Source organism: Pezoporus flaviventris, unplaced genomic scaffold (genome assembly GCF_033815535.1).
Source record: "Pezoporus flaviventris isolate CSIRO_AGI_PZ_B2104156 unplaced genomic scaffold, CSIRO_AGI_Pfla_v1 ptg000047l, whole genome shotgun sequence".
NCBI lineage: Eukaryota > Metazoa > Chordata > Aves > Psittaciformes > Psittacidae > Pezoporus > Pezoporus flaviventris.
The window spans coordinates 11,162,649-11,184,350 of record NW_026892595.1 but is presented as its reverse complement, the minus strand read 5'-3'; the positions used below and the strand labels follow the sequence as shown (position 1 = coordinate 11,184,350).

Below are 21,702 nucleotides of genomic sequence, written 5' to 3'. Positions count from 1 at the left end.
GAGACTGGTTGTCTAAAACAGAAGGAAGTGAGCAGAGAATGGGGGGAAGTGTTTTGCTGTTATATAGTCAAGAGACTGCTCAGTTGCGGAAAACATTAAAAGTGGGGTCTGCTTGTGTCCTAGTAGCTCATTCTTCTATCAGTGAGATAGGGGAGAGCTGTCACATTTACTTTTTTGCTTTAGGTGTCCTTACTTCCATGCTTACTCTTTGTAGCAAGAGTGACTAGTCTTTTGATGCTTGGCATAAAGATGATGATTGTTTTCTTCCTTTCTGTTTTCTGCTGTCTGTTCCTTATATGGCTAGACTGAATCTTCTACACCTCACTTAATTTGAAAAGTTCTGTTGAAGAGTCAGTAGACCTTCTTGAGTTCTCCAAAGATGGAGATTCCACAACACCTTTAGGCAGATGGTCCTTAACCACACTTGTTATGGAAAAATGCATTCCTTCTTCTTTCTTTATGGAGAGCTGCTGAAGCTCTGCCTCTTTTGGTTCTTCCAGGTGAGCTGGGTGTTGCTCTGTGACAACTTCATATTTCTTCACTAGTTAATCTTTGGACAAAAGAACATTTAAGCAGTTATGTACGGGATCTCTGCATGCTACTGGGAGCTCATGCTGGAGTTTAGGCTCCTTTTATTGTGGGCATTTGAGGCTGGTAGCATAGGGGTGCTGCAGCCTCCGCTGTGAATAGATTTATGTGATTTTTCAGCAAGGTCAGATTATCTGGGTTCTAAAGATGCCAGATGAAAATCAGTGGATTCCATTCCTTGTCCTCAGTTCTCTGGGTGCTTATTGACCCCTTGTTCAAAAAGTGTCTTAGTGCTGTGGTACTTCATTTATTTCATTATATAGATACTGGTTTTGTTTTCATGAAAGATGAATGTGTGCTGTTGCCCCCAGCTATCCTAGATGTATGCTCTGTGTTTTGGAAATCAAAATACTTTAAGCTTACAGGTTTTGTTTGTTTGGTTTTTTTTTGATAGTGATGGAGTAATATTCAGTTACAGTTACTTCTGAAAGTGGTTTCTTGCAAAAATTTTTTACTTACTAAAATTTCAGTTGGCTTAGTGATTTTTCTTTTAATGTCTCTGATATATGTTGTATATTTACATAATATTTTTTCATTATAAGTAAGAGTAACTGGAGTACAGGGTTGATTATTTCTGTAGTAAAAGCATTTGCCATCTGTTTATGTGTAATTCTTCTACTGGTTTGAAGGCTTTATCAGATGAAAGGTGTTTTAGTTAATCTTTTGAGAAGAGATTTAAGGAGAAATACTCACCATTAACACCGTGTTAATATTTATCTGTCTGTCTAGTAAGATGACTCTGGTTTAGGGCATTTTGCAAGTCTTAGAAAACTCCTTATAAATTTATTCCCTGAAGACATGTCAGGTAGAGAAAAGAACAAAACAGGTCTGTGAGTTTTACAGGTTTTTGGTTGTTTTTTTTTTTTGTCTGTCACTGTTTATTTTAAAATGGTCTGTTGGAACAGTTTATAAAAGCAGCTCAAGTTGGCAGTTTATTTTTTGTACTCTTATGCTCATGCCCTTTCTGTGTGGAATAATTCTACAAACTAATTATGAATAAAATGATGAAGGAGCACAGATACTGTACTTAGTTGCAGATGAATTGCTAGAATGTTATGTTGGCTGTACAGTTGTGTGTGCACTTTTCATTTTGTATACAGATTATAACTGCCAATGTAGTAAATGGGAAGGGAGATACCAGTTGGTTTGAACAACTAGAAAAGATTTGTGCTTTAAGAAAAGAATAAAAAACACAGATGCAATTCCAGATATCATTCCAGAATCTCAACAGTACTAGTCTAAGTAAGTACAAACTTTTAACATTTAGCTCAGTTTGAGTCAAAGTACAGTTGGATGAAGAAATTAAGAATCTTTAGATTCAGTAGAGCAGTTGAAAAGAGAAAATGCAAGATGAAAACAACACAGAAAGGTCTGCAGTGAGTCAGTATGGTGAGCTGTGTAGGTTTTTTTTTTTGTTGTTGTATTGGCTTTATTTATTTATCTTTAGTTACAGGATGCGTTTGCACAATGATAATTTACTTTGTTTACCTATTCTAATAATCTGTCAGGTTATCTAATTATTTAAGTCTATCATTTTATGTCCTTAATATTTGCATGCAGGTAAGCCTGGGTAGGAGGAATACATAATAATTTTTAAAGTGTACTGAAGATCTTATGACAAAAGACTTTAGGGAAGAACAGAGTTAATGCTAAATGCTTAGTTACACTGAATTCACTTTCAGATGAGGTAGCTCTGTACTATGTGATATTACTCTAATCCTGTCATTAGTGTCAGTATATTAATATGTTGGGTTAGCTGTGTAGCAGCTTTTGCTAAACTTACAGTTAAGGCAAACTGTCCTCCACTGAAACAAACTGACAATTCTCAGGATCTTAGTATTAGAAAAAGGACCTAAAATTAGCTGGTTTCTTTCTGAATTGGTGTTTTCCCTCTCCCGCATAAAATCAAATGTCAGACAATTGGGAACGTTCACTTCTTGAAATGTTGTTAAAGCACAGTATGGTAGGTAACTAAGCATTTGTTGATGATCCCAAGTAAATGAGTTAGAACAGGAGTGGATGTAGGAGTTGATATTCCTATGAAAAAATGAGTTGGCCTGACCTTTAAAGAAGGAAGAGATTTTTTACAGGGAGGATGTGGGTATATGTCTCTTGGAATTTCTTTCTATATAGGAGTCTAATCAAATTTGAATGACTTTGTTTAAATAAAAACTATACACAGAAGTCTTATATGATGGTAATGCTTGCATGAATACTAGTTTGTTCAGATGATATTTCCCTTTTGCAGGAATTTGCATAGGTTTTATGCAATGACTATGTTAATCCAAGACATTAAAGAAATAACCTGTTTTCAGTTTGTATGATGCTGTTTGTATAAATAGTATCTGGATTTCATGGAGTATTACTCGTATAAATTCTCCACTGAAAAAACTTAAAAATATATTACAGCTTATCTAAACTTTGGATAATATAAAATGAAATGTAAACGTGACTAAAGTAACTTATGTCTGTAACATTCCAAACAGGTAAAACAGTTTGTGGAAAAAAGTGTTATAAAAGCTTCTTTGTATTATAATTGAAATGTCCTTTGAGCTTCTAGAAAACATTAAAATTGCAATTATAACTTTTTGTAGGTTGGGCTCATGTGGTTTGTGCTCTGTACATTCCCGAGGTGCAGTTTGCAAATGTTTCTACAATGGAACCTATCGTGTTGCAGTCTGTTCCTCATGATCGTTATAATAAGGTATAATTATATGTCTTTTTATCTATATCTAATGTGTTTATTTTAAGACTTGTGAGTTTTAATAATCTAAAACTACACTTCTTAGAATGCAGTTCATGTCAAATTCATAAATGTATGCAGTAATGCTGTATGTTTTCTGCTATGACTATGATAAATTCAAGAATTAAGAAAGCTATTATTAAATTAAGCTGTAAGGTTATCTGCCATGTCTCATTATTCTTTACAGATTAGGGACTGTTTTGTTAATTAAAAATATTGTGATTTTTGAATAACAGTTTATTTTGAAAGGAATGTGAAATATTTCCCATAGGTTAAAATATTATTACAGCTTATTTGAAATCTTGTTGTTAATTACCAGTAAGTCATACTGGTTTAAGTATTGACATGAACACAAGCATGTTCATAGACATTTCCTTTAGGAAGAAAAGCTATGCTAATATATTAAGGCAAAAGCTTACAGACTTTTGCCTCTGAAAACAGTATTCACTTTAGTGGGATTATTTCCTTATAGAACTCCTTCTAAATAAGTGTCAGTGAGATGGAATGTTCTCTAAACCACAGTGATACTTTATTTAAAAATAAAAAAGGGACAAAAAGCACAAAGCAAAGTAATATAAGTTATTAATAACTTATTAATGTTCTATATCAGTAACCATATTTTTCTACTTGTTTCATTTGCGCTACCTCTTCCTCACTTGATTTAAGTGTATTCTGCTTTGTATTTTCCTTTCTGTAGGCAGCAAATGGAATTTCTGATTAGTTTGATTACATATTTTCCTTGTGTTGTTCCTTTTACCTCTAGTTTCTTTCTTTTACTTTATTTTTGGTGGACACTGGGGTAAAGGATGAATAGGCTGTGTTAGGGAAGAAAGAAAGAAAGAATAAAAGGAAAAAAGACATGTATCACCTCTTGTGTTCTTCCTACAGGGAAACCAATCCTGTTCATGTTGTTTCAGTGACCTCTCTCTTTTGCTGCTCCCCTTCCCCAATTTATATCTCTGATTTACACCATGCACCCCTGCCTCTTTCATAGAATCATTTAGTTTTGAAAAGACCTTTAATGTCATAGATTCCAACCATTAACCTCACACTGCCAAGTCTGCCATGTCCCTAACATCTACACGTCTTTTAAATACCTCCAGGGATGGTGACTCCATCACTTCCCTGGGCAGCCTGTTCCAATGCGTGACAACCATTTTGGTGAAGAAATTTTTCCTAATATCCAATCTAAGCCACACCTGAAGCGACTTGAGGTCAATTCCTAGCCTTTTTTTCTTTTTTTTTTTTCAGACTTTGGTCTTTTCCTTATCTGTTTCAGATTCTTACAGTTGCTCTCAGTATATTTTGCCCATCATATACTGCTGTATCTGAAAAAGCTGAAGTAAAAATCTAGGTTCTTGTCAGGCTTTCTCACTAGACAGTACCTGAGCATCTGTGTAGGCTTCTCACTGTTGGCTTTCTTCTGCATTGGCAAGTGCATGCAACAGTAGGATTAAGTGCAGAAGTAATAAAATTTTTGTGCCTGGACACAAAGCAGTACAGATTTGTTGTAGTAGATGAGTTTATTTTCTTCTCTCCTCAACCCTGAGCCAATAGCACATCTGTTTTCTCAGTTTTCATCGAGTGGTAGTAATAACTTCTTTTTTTATTGTTAGTGGTTCTTCCCTAATATTCTTCAAAGATTTTGTGGAACACTTTGGATTCTGTTTTATCTTGCACCATTTTCATTGATTGGATGAATAAATCCTTGTAAATTAAAAAAAAATGTACCCTGAGTATTCTAATATTGTTCTCAAAGTCCTTTGGTTGTCTCTGTCTTTAGTCTTTAATTCCTTTTTGTTACAACTTTTTTTGCTTCCTTTTTTGATATTTTCTCGTTCCAAATACATGATATATAGTTATTTTTTACTGCTAAAATTCCAGTCTGCATTTTGTTGGTCTGAATTCACCGTGAATTTTTTTGCTTGCTAGCTAATTAATAGTGCCATACAGAGGATATAGATAAAAGTTCCTGATGTTGTCTACATCTTAGTTTTCTGCATTTTTGGTGGGTGTTCTGATTTGGGCCTATTTTCCATGTTCCGTAACAGTCAGCCTAAAACTACTTAGGTCAGTGCTTGACCATAACTGTTTGCCAAATCTACTTCTCAAAAAAACCAGCTTTTATTTCCCATTTCCTCCAAAATTAATAAAAGCTTTACAAAGATACTGAACTAAAAAAAAAAAAAAAAGTAAAAAAAAAAAAAAAAAGTATAATTTAAATAAATACAATTTATACTGAACAGCAAGCAGGGCAGGGGATAAAATCATTGCAGGCTACCAAAAAGGGAATGAGTAGTTGTCTTGGGTTTGGGGTTATTGTTCAAAACTAGTCCACTCAGGAACTGGTGGCAGTTTAGCCACAGCAGTACCAAACTCAACTTACATATTTATATGTATTTTTATTTATTATTTTATATTTATAATGGCTTATACAGGCCACTACAGTATATTGTAAAATATGATGAGACCTGTATCAGAAGTGTTAAGGATTGGGGTACCATCCCTAGCCTGGAAATTACTTTTTGTTTCTATAGAGCTCAGCTTTTGCAGTCTTTATACATAAATAGATACAGAAAATGAATATTTTTATTATATATTAATATATAAATATATAATAATATAACATAACGTATAATAATATTTATTAATATCTATTTTATTATCTTTACTGATAGTAGTTGTGGATTTCAGGGGAATCAAAGAAATGTGTGTAGTGCTGTTGCTGCATTAAACTTCCTGAAACCAATTTAATTGCACTTCCAACAGCAGTCTAGCCGTAACAGCACAGTTGCCAGTAGTTGCCAACTGGGTACTCTCCCAACTTGTTTGATAAGGCTGTAGCCAGTGCCAAGTTTGGTGCTGCTGTGGCTAAACTGCCACTAGTTCCCGAGTAGGTTAGTTTTGAACAATACTCCAAAACCAAGACAACTACTGATTCCCTTTTCAGGTAGCCTGCAATAATTTCATACACTACTGTCCTTGCTGTTCGGTATAAATTGTATTTTTTTTTTTTTAAAGAAAGTTCAGAAACTTTGTAAAGTATTTAACTTTGCCTATATCTATTTGGAAGGAAATGGGAACTAAAAGCTGTTTTTTTGAGAGGTAGGTATGGCAAACAGTTCTTAAAACATTTGTTGCACACTGTGAACAAATGTAAACATGTAATTAAAAAAAAAGTGGCTATAGTTGCTTCTCTTTTTAGAGAGGCTTAATGCTAATTTCGTTCTGTCTGTCAGCTCAGGTTGAAATAGGATGATTTTAAGAAATATTTTATTTTCTGTGAAGTCCTCAATAATTCTCTGTGTGTGGCTGGATACATACAGAATTTTAGCATATGGAATTGGAGGAAAATAGAGGCTGATGAAAATTACCCTAAGGGGAACATATACTGTAGTCTTTATAATAAACACCATTGGCATTTTGCCAGGAGATAGTACTTAATTTACACAGTTTTTTCTATGAGCTTGTTTCTTTATTGAACGCTGTGAAATATGTAATATTGTAAAGTACAGTAATCTTAAATGCAAGAAGAAACATAGACACCAAAGCATGGGGCTTGTCAGTATCAAGGTGTCTGTCTGTTATTTCCTTGAAGTTTACCTGCTTCTGGGATAAAAACCGTCATATTAATGAATCCACTGAATGACTTGCTTAGCGGGTTAACTAACAGAAAAGCTCTTCTTCCACAGTCACTTCCAAAACCAAATGGACTAGTAGTTGCTCTCCTATTTAGTAAATGTTTATTATTCCTGGGTGGTTATGCATGGATTGTACCAATTTATTTTATGTGGGCTTTATTTGTCTATTTCAGGTTCGTTGGAAAGTATGTGGTAATTGAATATAATTACTGCTTTTAGGAACCTCTTTTAAGAACTGATTAAAGAATAAGTGCATTTGGAGTTTCTTAATCTGCCTAGTATTAAAGGCAGCTGTTAGGTATATTTCAGTACTTGCTGCAACAATGAGAAGTTTACGTACAACTCCTAGATTTGATTCTGTAAGCATGCAATGCTGTTGGGTAGCTGTTGTGAGTAAACAATTTCTCAGAGTACTTTTTGTTCTGTGAGGTATTTCTTGTCCTATGTTCCCTTCTGTCAAGGCTTTCGGGAAGAAGGTTTACATTTTGAATCTTCAAAGGAAAAATACTGACAGGAACGTAAAGGCAGTATTGCAAAATACGTATTTTGACTTTAAAGAAACTAAGATATTTGTTGCCTTTTTTGGGTAAAATTTCCTTGCTGAGTCAAAAGCCTGGTGTAATGATTTGCATATTTTCCAGTGAGTTTGGAGTAGTCTTAAGGTACTCTCTTTCCCTAAGAGGTCTGAAGAATAGCTCTACTTTAGGTAGTGGGACACACAGTTTTGCACTTCCACATTCCAGAGGTTTCAGAGGGGATGTAGCAATTGCATGGATTTGCAAATGCATGAAAATCTTTATTTTCCTGCTTTGTGAAAGCCAGACAAAGGTTCTCAGGCTTCTTGTCTAAGAGAAGGTAGAAGTATGAGAAGCTCAGCTTTAGAGAGAACTTACCCTCCATATTGGAACAGGAAGATGAACTTTCTTTGGCCCTGTTTCATATGGAGGGTTAGGAATCAGGTTTTATACTTCTCATGACTATGGTAGGAAGAATAGAAGTTCACTGAGCTTGTGAAAATGGGTAAGCAGTCCACCATGTGTTTAAACTTGTTCATAATGTAGCTGGTAGTTTGTTATAATTTTCAGAAAAAATTAAGTCATTTTACTGTAAATTGGTTGAAGGGGTCCAGAAACACGTGCAGTATGTAGTGTTGAAACCACATGCTTACTAACTGGAATGCTTATATTGCTTTTCTTTCCGAGTTCAGTGGGGAAAAAAATTACAGATCTTAAGGCAGAACTCTGAAAAAACAGGACTGTAACTGGAGCTTGAGTTTTATGGGGTCTGTTGAACTCTCTGTTTATAGAGGTACCTTACTTTTGAAGTTACTTGCACTTAATATAGTTACTCAGATGAGGTTGATAGATCATGACCTTGTTTGTTCCTAAAATCTGAAATGTGTCAGGTCATGTTATGGAAAGCTAAAAAGCAGCCAGTCTCAGACCCTGTCAAACAACTGAATTATCTGTATGCACTACCTTTATGTACAAAGGGAGCAAGGCAAAGAATTAAGTAGGATTATCCCCTTTCTGATCCTTCAAATGTTAGGGTATGATTTTAGGCTGTATTAGCTATTGGGTTGAATGCTTTTTAGAAGTCTTGCGGAAACTGTACAAGAATGACTCACCTACCCCAGAGCCCAGCATGTTAACAAAAATGCTTTAGTTAGCTGACATTTCATGTTAAATGTTGTTCTAAATACCTGTAAAAGGTTGTTCTGATCTCAGAATTTCACTCATTCTCATGGCTTTGCAAGTAATAGTGGTTTTGTGTTATATTCTTTTGATATTTTTATTTCAGTGGTATCAGGGTCCATTTTTCTTAAACTGTACTTTCTACCTCCTATGATTGATGTTTTTTTATTTATTCGACTCATTCTTTGCCTCACAGAAGGGAGGTTGTGACACAATTGCGATAAATCAGTTACAGTTTAAATATAGACAATTTTTTGCGGGGGAGGAGGGAAAGAAGTTTTTCTTTTCTCATCTAAGATCTTGTAATGGGATATCTACAGAGGTGGCAGTGTGTTGTTGGCAGTTGTTACCTCAGCAAGGTTCTCTCTCATTTTTAAACAGATGCTTGACTGGTCCAGTGCTGGAGGATACTTTCATTACGAATCTACTCTTAAACTGTTAAATTTTACACGTAAATGTGATACGATAAAATCTCTCTAAATGGCATTTCAGTAATTAGGACAGTAAAAAATGGGAAGAGGTTTGGCTTTGTCTGATGTATCTGCCTGAAGTGCTGGTGAGAGATTGTGGTGATGTCTAGTACAATAGTGAGCTTCCATACAGCATGTATCCACATTTATTTGCCTCATGGTTAAAAAAAATAAAAAAGTAATTGTGTATTCTTTTTGTCTTTTTTTTTTTTTAACTTCAATTTTACTGACAACTTTTTGAAAATATTACAAATTGCCACACTATCCCAGTAAAACAAATGAATAAATTGACAGAAATGCTATGTCAGGTACTAGACAGGGTGTTTTCATTCTAGCTTGTTTTTGAGGTTGAAATGGGCTTGATACACTAATTTAAGCTTTGTTTACAGGGGATTCTTGCTTGATTAGTTTCTAAGTTATTTATGAGGCTGTCCAAATCATGCTGAAATTAAAACAGAGTTCTGTTAACTTATTTAATTAAAATAACTGAGCATCATATGACTGTTGAAGCATGCTTTGAGACTTTACACCAAATGTATGAATAAAATTTTGTTAGCAGTTTTTCTGCATTTAATTTTGTAGATGTATGCATGTATATCATATGGTATCTTGTACCATTGGGCACTCAGTCTAATTTGATGTTTCTGAATGCCATCAATACAGGTAATGATAAACAAATGCGAAAATTATTGTAACCTAAGAGGGCATAAACAAAAACTTGAAAGCAAGGAAAATTTTGAAGCTTAATGCGAGTTAACTGTTGGCTGTTTAACCATTTGGCTAGTTGAACAGTGATACAGAATTTACATAAATTAGTATTTGTACTGTGTTAGAGTTGGTAAAGCGTTACACGAATCCCAAGTATCTACTGGCTGATCTCCTGCAAACATACATAGTTAGACTTTTAAAAGAAGTTCTTAATAAGCTTAGCTGCAAAATCCAATAGTTCTCACCCAAGAATCTGTAACAAAATGTATTTGTATGCTTCTTATCATGTTAAGTATTTTCTCTTTGATAGACATGCTATATTTGTGATGAACAAGGCAGAGAAAGTAAAGCAGCCACTGGTGCTTGTATGACATGTAATAAACATGGATGTCGACAAGCTTTTCATGTAACATGGTAAGTATAATTTATTATTTAACATCTCTGATGTTCCAGAAAGAATCAGTGCACACAATGTAATGAATAAACTATTTATTTAGGTTATTTCTGAGTAAAGAAATGTAATAAAGTGGGCTGTGTAGAAATACCTAACTTTATTATAATACAGAATTTTTGCTAGCAATGTAGTAGGAGCAGCATAGACAATTCTTGTCAGCTGCAAAAGCTTTCTGATAATGTTCCTTTGGGTTGTGTTCAATGCCATGTCCTCGTGTGAATAAGCTTTAGTGGTTTGTTTTTTTCCTTAAATTATTTTTCTTAGATGATGTTTTATAGGATGTGGGAATGTTTGAGATTGTACGCCTGCTGGTTTGATACTTAATTCTGGTGATTTACCAGATTTCCCAGTGGGGAAAAATTGCTGAGTTATACGTAAACATGCACTAGACTCACCCCTTCTTGTACATATTTCCAAACATTTGGATGCAGTTCACCATGCTGGTTTTATCTAAATGGTACACATCTATCCTGAACTATTGATTTAGGTTTCGTGTGTAGCTGTTGAAGAAACAGTTATGTCCGCTACCTGATTGATTCTACTTTAAGATATTTAGGCTTGCTGGCATTGAGGAGATGCTTGTCTCACTTTATGGACTTCTAAAGAGGCTGGATAATTAATTTAAGTCATATGTCAACAGGTAAAAGGAAGCAAAAGGAGTTTCACACCAAAATTTACAGGCATTATTTGTTTTTTTTCAAATTCAGCTGAAGCTATTTTGCAGTAGATAGATAGCAGATTTACACAGACTGTCTAGCTACATAATCTGTGGATTTACCCGTCTGTTTTATGAGTGCTTCAGTATGCTGCTTCTTGACCAGCTTAGTCAGGGAAGTGGTATTTGCACACCTACTTAAATTACTTAAATGTATTTTCTTCAGTGCCATCAAGTGATACTTGGAAAGTCTTGTGCATATCTTAAAGGATATAATACTGTAGTTTAGGCACTGTTTTCTTGGCAACCCTTCTTTCAATTACCTGACTATCTGGCAGGCTTTCATAAGCATCTAATTTTTCATTGGATGTATCAATGTCAAGATTCTTTTTATGGTGCAAATGGATTGTGTTCCTCAAAGCATGTGTACCATGTAAAGAGGTTACTTGGATGTGAAATAAATGTATACATCCAAGTTTTTGGATGACAGTCTCTTTTCTTTCAAACACTTGGAGGCATACAGGAGTCCTTTTCAATTTTTTTGTTAATTTGAAAACCCTGTTTTTAGTGAATGCTGTAAAGTACATGAGAACTAGGTTAAAAATGAAACTGTATTGCCAATTCTTAAGATTTTTTGATTGTAAACCCCTGAGGTTTGTACTATAAAATTATACCTGGACAGAGACTACTGTGACTGAGGATACTGAGAGGCTTCTGTAATATTTAAAAAATGAAAGAAAAATGTGAGAACTACAGAAGGCAGAGATCCAGGGTCAGGTGTATCAGTTTTAGGTTAACAGAACTAATGTCTAAGGAAGAATGAGCTTGAGTCCGTCTGGTTTTGTATGGCGATAAATTATTGTTTAAAGATATCCTCTTAAATGTTGTCTTGAGTTGGCATCTGCTGTAGGTGTACATGTATTTGGGAAGCAGTATTTCTGGATTGCCCAGGAACGTAAAGTATAAATAAGGGGAAAGTGATTTTAAAAAGCAGTGAAAATAAGCTGCCTTATATATTGTTCTTTCATTTCAATACTCCCGTGCGTAATTTTGACTGTAACATTTCATTATCATGCTAATGAAAATTATATGGAAAATCAAACTGAATAGTTTGTTTTTCAATGTCTTAAGTTGGTTTTGACAAGAAAAATTGACATTGCATGTGGTGAAAACCAAATTTGATTGAAAAAATATAGTAGAGTAAGGTAATAAACTAGCCTAGGCAAGGAAACTTGTATGTCTCATTCTTTTTAAAGAAATTAGCCTCCCACAGTCTTTTAAACCGATAAATATTATTTATTATATCATTGAAGTCCTATTAAAAAAAAAGGTTGTTTTCCTGGCAAAGCAGAGAGGGATGTATGTACCTTCAGAAAAATGTCTTCTGATCTATTGGATCTACAGTATGTTTTGTTAAAAACTGTTCTTTCCAGAGATAATTTTTGGCTTCAGTTTGAGCTAAGTATCATTGCAAGTTGCTTGGTTTATTCATTTGTGGAAGTAGCTGCATAATAAATGTAGATTTTCAAGCTGTAAGCTTGTGTAAGTGGCTTAAAGACTATGAAAAAGGCATTAGGCCAAAGTATAAGCTATACATATTTTTCAGTGAACTACAAAGGTTGGTTATGTGCTTGCATGTCACTTGTGTGGAAATCTCTCCTATTAAATGCAGATATAAGTATCCATACATTATCAGCTGTGATACTGTGGTGCAAGCTGATGTAAAATTACTTTCCTTGAATGTTGTTTGGTTTATTTTTAGTGCACAGTTTGCAGGACTTCTTTGTGAAGAAGAAGGCAATGGTGCAGATAACGTCCAATACTGTGGCTACTGTAAATACCATTTTAGTAAGCTGGTACGTATTTGTTAAATTCTATAAAAAAAAGGTTGCTGACTTTTCCTCTCTGAATTGCTATTAACACTAGAAATAATATTTTTATGTAGCTCAGAAAGTAGATTGTGTCTCATTAAAACAGTGTTTTTAATCACAGTTACAGAAATACTAGCTGAAAATGTTTTTTCTAAGTGGTTACTTTCTAGATGTGTGGGTCATTCCCCTTTGCCAGAAATAGAATGCACATTTACTGTTTGTTTTTTTTTTTTTTTTATCTTGAGTTCCTGTACTGTTTCTTCTGCTATTTAATTAGTTTGCTTCTAGGAATTTATTTCATTTTAGAATAATATTGAATATATTAACTTGCTATCTTGCACATTAGAGGATAAAGAAGCCCTCCATTTCTTTTTGCTGCTGAAAGGAAAAAGGGTTTTTCCTCTTGTTCTAATGCTCACTGTGTAGCCAGTTAGATATTCCTTGCCTGTAAGTTCTTTGAAACAATGAAACAGAACCTCGAGGAAGTGACTTGAGGTTTGATATTTTTTATTTTTATCTTTTAAACAAACAAAAATCTTTGAAATTTCCGCTATTTCAATAGGTTTTGGATCAAATTCTGAAGTCTTTCCTATCACTTCTTACCAGTTTGATAATTCCAGGAATCTGTTTCTGTGTATGTGTTGTGAGTGTGTGGCCTTGAAGGACTTAGTGATATTTTAAAAATGTTACTTATGAATATTGAATTATGAAAATTTTAGTATATCAACTTAAGTACAGATACTGCTGTAAGTGTAGTTAAACTTGCTGATTACTTGTTTTCACTGCTAAAAAAGGTGAATACTTGGGTGACTTCTGAGTAGGTTGCATTGAGGTAAAAACACAAGGCCAATGCACCGTTTTAGCTTTCTAGAAGATAAGCTTGTGCTCTTGTGAATATTGATGAATTTGCTTCATAATGAAAATAAGTCAGGGCTTTCTGGGGCCCTTACTAAGCTAAGGTTTTTAATTATCCTGAGCTAATATGCATATATGTATATTTAAAAGGCAAGTTTAATGATGAAGACATAACTGTATTTGACATGTGATTAGTTAGCTTCCCGTTACGAAGCTATAGAGTTAAGAACAGTAAAGACTGACAAGATAGTTTAAAGTGTTTTAGTGTTTCTTCTAGGATTACTGTGACTGTTGATGCCTGGTAAAATACAGGTGTTTAGTATTTACTACAGAAGATGGTGGGTGGCATATATCTGCTATACCACTGAAAACATTGTTTGGCAAAGCACTGACCTGAAGTGTCTTTGTAATGCTACCTCAGTTATAATAAAATAATATTCGAACACTGACATAGCATGAAGTTTTTGCAGTCCCAGACTGGGCAATTATGTCTGCCACCTTTAAATGCATACATGACTGTAACATTCTGTATCCTATTTTTTAAACCATTTTATTGAAAATACTTCAGTTGGATCACTTGAATAATAAATCATGAAGCCATAAAACAGCCACCTTACAATGCATTTCAGGCATGTGGCAGTGTGGCTTCATGTGATAACTCATCTGAGCAGCATCTTCTCTGTTTTATGTTACGCATATTTGAAAATGTGTCTAGCGTCTTTTAACCTTTAAAAAGTGATTATCTCTTTTCTTTGTGGAAAACATATCTTGCCAATTTGTGGAGGTGTAAAAGCTGATACAAGCGTAGGCTTTTTTCCTGGTTTACTTTGGGTAGGCTTGTTAATTGTTCTGAATTTGTAAGTTTTTCAGTGACTGAGTTGTTTTTTTTTCTTCAAGCAGTAAGGCATCTTATCAGTTGAAATGCTTTATGCTTTTTATTTATTCAAATGATTCCTTTTCTCTATCCATAAATATATTTTCTCTTTTTAGAAAAAGAGCAAACGGGGATCTAATAGGTCATATGATCAAAGTTTAAGTGATTCTTCCTCTCACTCTCAGGATAAACATCATGAGAAGGAGAAAAAAGTAAGTGGATTTGTCGTTGCTAATTATGTGGCACATCTGCTTAATAGTAGCATTTTCTGGTAAACTTAAGTTTTGCTGGAAAGCTTGAAAGAAATCTTGTTTCTGAAGCACTGAATAATAAATGACACAGGTGGTAAACTAGAGGTACAAGTGTCCAATGAGGAAACATCTTCAGGTGCATTTATACATGCACCTTCCTATTCTTGTTTATCATCCGTTTTGGGATACACACTGAAACATATCTATTGGGAAGGCTGTTTTATGCAGCTTCCTTTGCTTTACTTTTCCATTAGAGATTTTTTGGGTAGCGTGATTAGGCAGGATAGAAAAACAGAGGTAGACATTTTAGCAAGTGTGCTGCTAAACAGGTGTGTCTGATTTTGTATCCTTGAACCCATTATTTCTCTCTTCACCCAAGAACTGGCATCTCTTGTTAACATATCGTACTGGTACTAGTGGTCAAGCCCACTGTGATGGCAAATATCTTGTCATTCACCTGGGAATCTTCCTGTGAGGGTTTTTAGTACTGCTGGTTTAATAGTTGTCTATTGGAAATCTGTCATGTAAAAGCCACTGATAACAGACAGTGGCACCATAATGCAAATTTGCTTTGGCTCTTTTTTAGCCCTTTAAGAATACGCAAAAGTGGTCACCAGCATATATCCCATACAGCTGATTTAACTTTTCTGTGGGTGTGGGTAGACTTAGTTTTGCATTATTCAAAATCATTACATAAAATTTGAAGTCAGAAAATGTACTGACCAAATGTGTGTTGTATGAAAGAGCTCTATTTATAGTGACAGGAAATTGCATAACAAATGTCAGTCTTCAGACCCTTAGTCTCATTAATATTTGATTTGCTTTTTAAGCTTATTTCCACTTTGGATGGATGTTGTATCTCCAGTGTTCTTGGGTAATTATATATCTGGTTAATGGTGTAGGAGAATAGTTCTGTCTTCATTTGGTAGTGCAGAAGAGATTGCATTGTCTTGTGGTTGTACCTCTAAACCTAAATTTATGACTAAGAAAAGTATGGGGGTTTGGCATATCTTTTTTTCTTAGTAACACACTGGTAGAAAAAAAAACAATCTTGAATTACAGACTACAGAACTACCTTACCAAAAACCTTACAAAATATTTGCCATATTTTGACTAATGTGCTTAGTTTTTCACCAGTGTCGTATTTCAGGTCATGTTTTGTCCAAATACATGAATGGATTTTTACTCGCATTGACAAAACTTTGAACTTGAATTTGAAGAAACCTTCAGGTGTGAGCATGAGGCTCAGTTTCAGTTTTGTACGTCTGTGTAGTGCAAAAAACCTGTTGCTATTGAGTTTTGTTGCGTGGTGTGGTTTTGTTGTTGTGTTTGTTGGTTTGTTTGTTTTTTTAAAGTGCTTTGGAGATACTGTCGTAATACCTGGAAATCTTCAGGGCATACTTGGAGGGACTTTGTAACAGTGTGTTCAGCCAATATATCAGCTGTTTTCTTCTGCTTGCTGCTCAGCTTCTCCTGCTCTGGAAGTGTTTTGATGTGGATCTTCTAGAAATAGTTAATGTTGTGGCTTGCCTTTGCAAGTCCTGGCTTTTTTCTGTGGCTTGAAGTTTGCTAGAAATTGGATATGAAAGTTTCTTCTACCTTTTATGAACTGAAACATGGCAATCTGAAAGATCTCATGATCTGATTTGAGCCTGGGGTGGCATGGCGTAGGGTGAGGAGTCCCTGCCCATGGCAGGGGGGTTGGAGCTACATGATCTTAGGGTCCTTTCCAACCCTAACTATTCTATGATTCCATCTGTAATACTAAGTGAAGCAGTGCAGTTTGAAGCACTAACCTATTACTTAACATTCGTTGGTTCGCATGGTACCTTACAGCATGTTCACTTATCAAGTTTAATTTGCTTTGTATGTTGCGTAATAACAAAACACTACTCTAGCTAAAACCACCAAATGTGAAGAAAGTTGCAGTTTCCTAAAGCTGTTGTTCACATAACTTTCTGCGGCTATAGGCTTTTTGTTTGGCGTTTTTAACCTTACATTCCACAGTTAAAGAATGGCCTTTGCATTGCAAAATACTACTCCTCAGTCAATGAATTCTATGTGGTGTGGAGGCACATTCTCTTGATAAATTTAACTACCTTCGGCATATGATATGTTATTTGATACAGTATATCAAATATACACTGTATCTTGGGGTAGTAAGGTTAGGATGACTTACTGTATTTTCCTCTTACGTAAATCTGTTTGGAATCTAGATTGTTGTCACGTTACAGAAAAAATGTGTATCTTTCTTCCCAGATACGGCGGTATCTCATGTGTTGTGTCCTTATTTCTGTCCATCCCCTGTCTGTGGTGTTGTGTGCCTCCTCCTTTTTCCCCCAGAAGCACTATATTTTCTACTACTATCTTTCATCTTTGGAATTTTGGGTCATCTCAACTTCAGGCATTCTTAAATCTTTCTCTTTTGCCAAGCAGAAGCCATATGAGTTGAGGATTAGAACCTTTTTTATTGCATAGACCTCAGAAGCTGTCCATATGCTTATAAAATCTTACTCTTCATTAAGAAGAGGTTGATCTGAAAATGTCGATATGGATAGCTGTCATTTCTGCAAATAGACACTGAGTTGAAAGTATGTGTTTTCCTTCAAATGATGTACTTTGTCTCTTCTAGAATAATACAAAAAAAACTAAACCTTCGGTATGATTTAATTTTAATGAGGAATTTGAAGCTACAGAATAAATAGCTTAGTTATATTCTGATTACTGTTGCACTAAGTATTTTTTGTTTCTATGGCAGAGCCGTTAGTTGGAAGTTAATTAAAGATGCGTCTGTATGCCTCATAAGTAGGGTTGTAGTATGTTGCTTGTCATCCCGTTGTAATACCCCTTTTTTCAGGGTCCAAGTGTTTACTTCAAGCTTTTAGGGGAAAAACTGAGACAATCATGAGGCTTTGGAAGAACACCTTGCTTTACTCATGGTCCTGGCAACCTTATCTGTGGAAGGGACTAAAGAAGGAACCAAACACATCTGCAACTGACCTTTGCGTAAAGGAAGTCTTTCTTGCCACTTAGGTGAAAATTAGGCAAGCTTACGAGCATATATGTTTATGACTTCTGAAAAATGTGAATTTACTGCATAGTAAGTAACTATTACGTAGCAGCTGAATTACACAAATTCCTTTTCTACTAAAGGTCTTTCAGCTTTGGTCTGGGCTGAGCAGGAAGTGGAAATTTAAAACTCCCTGGTATGATGGCTAATATGATGCAAATTAAACAAAAAGGGGCTTGTAACTGAAGACTTCAAATATGTAAGAAGTGGTGACTGAAGAGGGGAAAAAAGAACAAAATAGTGACGAGGAACCTCAGGGCGCTATTACAGAAGTTGGAGGGTGTCAGAGGAGAACCTCATATGCAGGAGCCAGGACAAGTGTTCTAAACACTGAGTTACTGGCTAAAGGAAATGCATTATGGGCATGATCTTGCTGCTTATCCTGTTCTTCAAGGAACGTTACAGCTCCCCTAATTTTGGGGGGAGAAACTTGAACATCTAAGAAGAGTTTGAGACACTGCATGACCTACAGTGTGTTCCACTGTAACTGTGAGTTTGTTAAGTGTGTGAGAAGGTAAAACTTGTGAACTGCATAAACTTTCCCAGTATGTTGTGAGGGACCTTACATTCATGTCAGGACTATGAATTTCATTTGGGAGAAAGGCACTTCATGCTTTTTAATGTATTTTAATGCTCTGTGTGGGCTGTTACAAATCAAGTCCTAAACACTCAGATCAAGTGTTTATTATGATGCCTCCCTGTATGAATAACTGACTGTGAAAAGATAAAATTGACCTGCCATGCATCATGTAAGATTCTGTGGCAAAACCAGGGACATACTGCAGTTCTTGAGTTACCATTCAGCTACATTAGCAATGGTTTCCTTTTTTTCTCTTTGGGGGAAAAGAAAAAAATTAAAATTTTTCTGGTTTAGTCCTGAAGAATAAATTTATAGCACAGTATAAAGCAAAGTGTTGCAAAGGCAATTCTGTCATTCCTCTGTTAATTGCCTTGTTTCATAAACTTAATGCTGTTACTTGAACACTGTGGGTTTTGTGTAGCTTTTTTTGGGGGGGGGAGTGGGGGTGGAGGAGTGCCAGACTGATCTCAATAATGTAGTATCCCACTGCATTTTTATAAAAGTTTTTGTTAATCAGTTTAATAGATCTGACTGTTTAATCCTCAGCTGTTCTTGTAGTATAAAGCAAAATTGTAAGAATGGTAAAGATAACTAGAAGAAAAGTGATCTAATGCTAGATCAATATTATTCAAATGAGAGTGGTGTGGTATGGATAGTGATGCTTGTCCATGTTGATTTCTTCCAAATTCTGTTCAATTAAAGGGAAAGAAGCCTGTAAAACACATTTAAAGATGGGTCAATAAGTATATACCATATGTAGCTCAGTGTATATATAAATGGTCTTTAATATCTATCCATGAGCTGCAGAACCTGGTTTTGTTTCCTAACAAAATTTCTGGATTTTGTGTGTTGAAAGTCTCATTACCTGGGAGACTGGCAGAGTGTGTCTGTGTAAACAAAATGTCGTTAGAAAGCTACTCTGAGTATATTCCATAATATGTATCTTCGAAGTCTGCATGATTAAGAGCAGAGAAGGCATCTTGTTTGATTTGTTGCCTGCTGAAGTTCTGTGTTAACTTGTGCTGTATTCTGTGTCAGCTTGACAAAGTATACAGCGCACATTTTATTTTAGTAAGAGGAAAAGTAGGAACTTCTGTTTAGACTATCATGCTTATCATGGAATTACTGATTTGACTACTTTGTAACATGTTATTAAAGTAACTTAATGTTATTTTAAAGTAACTTAATGTAAGTTAATGTAACTTAAAGTAACTTAATGTTACTTTAATGTTACTTAAAGTAACATGTCATTGTGTTATTACATCATCATAATATTTGAAGCTCTGGAACAGGTTGCCCAAAGAAGTGTAAGTGCTCCGTCTCTGGCGGTATTCAAGGCCAGGTTGGACAAAGCCTTGGGCAACATGGTCTAGTGTGAGGCATCCCTGCCCATGGCAGTGGGGTTGCCCTTTGATGATTTTAAGGTCCTTTCGAGCCCAAACCATTCTGTGATTCTGTGATTTATTATGGAAAAAAGAGTAACGCTAACCTTGACATAACAAATGCCTCATAATTGTATTAAGCTTGGCACCTGGGATTAGTTAATTACTTTGAAATGACAAATGCACTACCCTTGGGTATACCTAAAAACTACCCTTTAAGCTGTAGGATTTTGGGACACTGTGTTAGTTGCAGTTGTCTTTTTTCCTTCAAAGTCTACATTTTGGTCTTCTACTTTGCACTGTGAGAGAAATCTAAGTCAAACCCAACCCCAGCAGAACCTGTGCATGAAGTAATAGTTATTAGTAACAATGATAACTCTGTAGGCTGTAAAACTGAAATTCCATGGGTAGCAAAAATCCACAGACATTCATCTGAAGAAGTTCTGTTATCTATTTGTTTCTTTCATTGAGCTCCTACTTCACTGTGGTTTTTATAGGTGTCTCTTGAGCAGTACTGCGAGAATCAGAATTTTGAGTAGGTCTGTACTATAGCAAGTTCTTCCTCTGCTCATCAGATGAGTAGTGTTTTTTTAAAAGAAAAATCACATTGTTAGTCCAGATGTCTTCCTTAGGCTGCAGGAATCAACCAAAAGACTGTCTGCTTCACTGAAAAATTGCTGTGATATTCTTGAGATGTAATGAGGTGTTAATCTTATTTATTTTGTTGTTTATTATTTCTGCTATTGTTACATATGTCCTGATTTTGGCTGGGATAGAGTAATTTTCTTCTGAGTAGCTTGTGCAGTACTGTGGTTTGGATTTAGTCTGAGAACAACACTGATAACGCACCGATGTTTTAGTTGTTGCTAAGTAATGCTTACCCCGATGAAGGACTTTCTCAGTCTCACAGTCTGTCAGTGAGCTGGGGCACAAGTAGCCAGGAGTAAGCAGAGAGAGGATGCCTGACCCAAACTAGCCAAAGAGGTATTCCATAGCACAGCATGTTATTCCCAGTATATAAAGTGAGGGGGAGTTACCTGAAAGGGCAGATCACTGCTCAGGGATGAACTGGGCATTGTTCAGCAGCTGATGCGCAATTGTATTGTGTATCACTTGTGTTTATTCCTTCTATTTCCTATTATTACTACTATTATATCTTACTTTTATGTCCATTATTAAACTATTTTATCTCAACCCATGGGTTTTGTACTTTTTTTTTTCAACTCTCCTCCCCATCCCACTGGGGAGTGGTGAGGTGTGAGCGAGCGGCTATGTGGTACTTAGTTGCTGGCTGAGTTTAAACCACAACAGTGTATTACTTCAGTTTCACCAGTATCTTCCCAAAATTTTAAGAAAAGACTTTATGTCTGATTACGATTTTGGTCCTTATACAAGTTCAGTGTGTTGTAGCATTACTTACTTAACTCCTCAGTGTTTGTGCTCTGCCACATTAGAAGATAGAGGAGAGTAACATCTGAATAACTGGAGTGAATGGTAAGCTGGACTTTAAAGAAATGTGGATGTTTCTTGGTTGAGAAAATTATGCAGTGTTGTTTGTCTTAATTTAAAAACTAGATGACACCTGAATATTAAAAATAGGTCATTAAGGTTAGTGCTTGTTTTTTGTTTCTGTTTGAGTAATGTACCTTCATGCACCAATTCTGTAGCTATAACTCTGAGGGATGTAGAAGTAAAAGGTGCTTTAAGATGTTCTTTTTCTTTGCTTTGAATCCTAGATTAATAAAGATTATTTGTACTTTGTTGACTGCGTAATAGTTTCTAGAATATAATCTTGATAATTTTCCATGAAGCTGTATGTATATGTGGTAAAATGTTTTGAGTGCTGGTAGACCACATGCAGTTAAA

The 21,702-nt window shown here is 35.3% G+C and overlaps 1 protein-coding gene across 3 annotated transcripts in view; it reads left to right on the top strand.

Annotated features, from left to right (window-relative positions):
* The window catches only part of MLLT10 (MLLT10 histone lysine methyltransferase DOT1L cofactor), a 130,059-nt gene that overhangs the window by 31,407 nt on the left and 76,950 nt on the right, over positions 1 to 21,702 (top strand). For all 3 annotated transcript variants that reach the window (XM_061468291.1, XM_061468288.1, XM_061468290.1), the window contains exons 5-8: positions 3,183 to 3,292; positions 10,155 to 10,258; positions 12,716 to 12,809; positions 14,670 to 14,765. In XM_061468291.1, the coding sequence (XP_061324275.1) occupies positions 3,183 to 3,292; positions 10,155 to 10,258; positions 12,716 to 12,809; positions 14,670 to 14,765 (404 nt within the window). The remainder of the gene's footprint in view (positions 1 to 3,182; positions 3,293 to 10,154; positions 10,259 to 12,715; positions 12,810 to 14,669; positions 14,766 to 21,702) is intronic.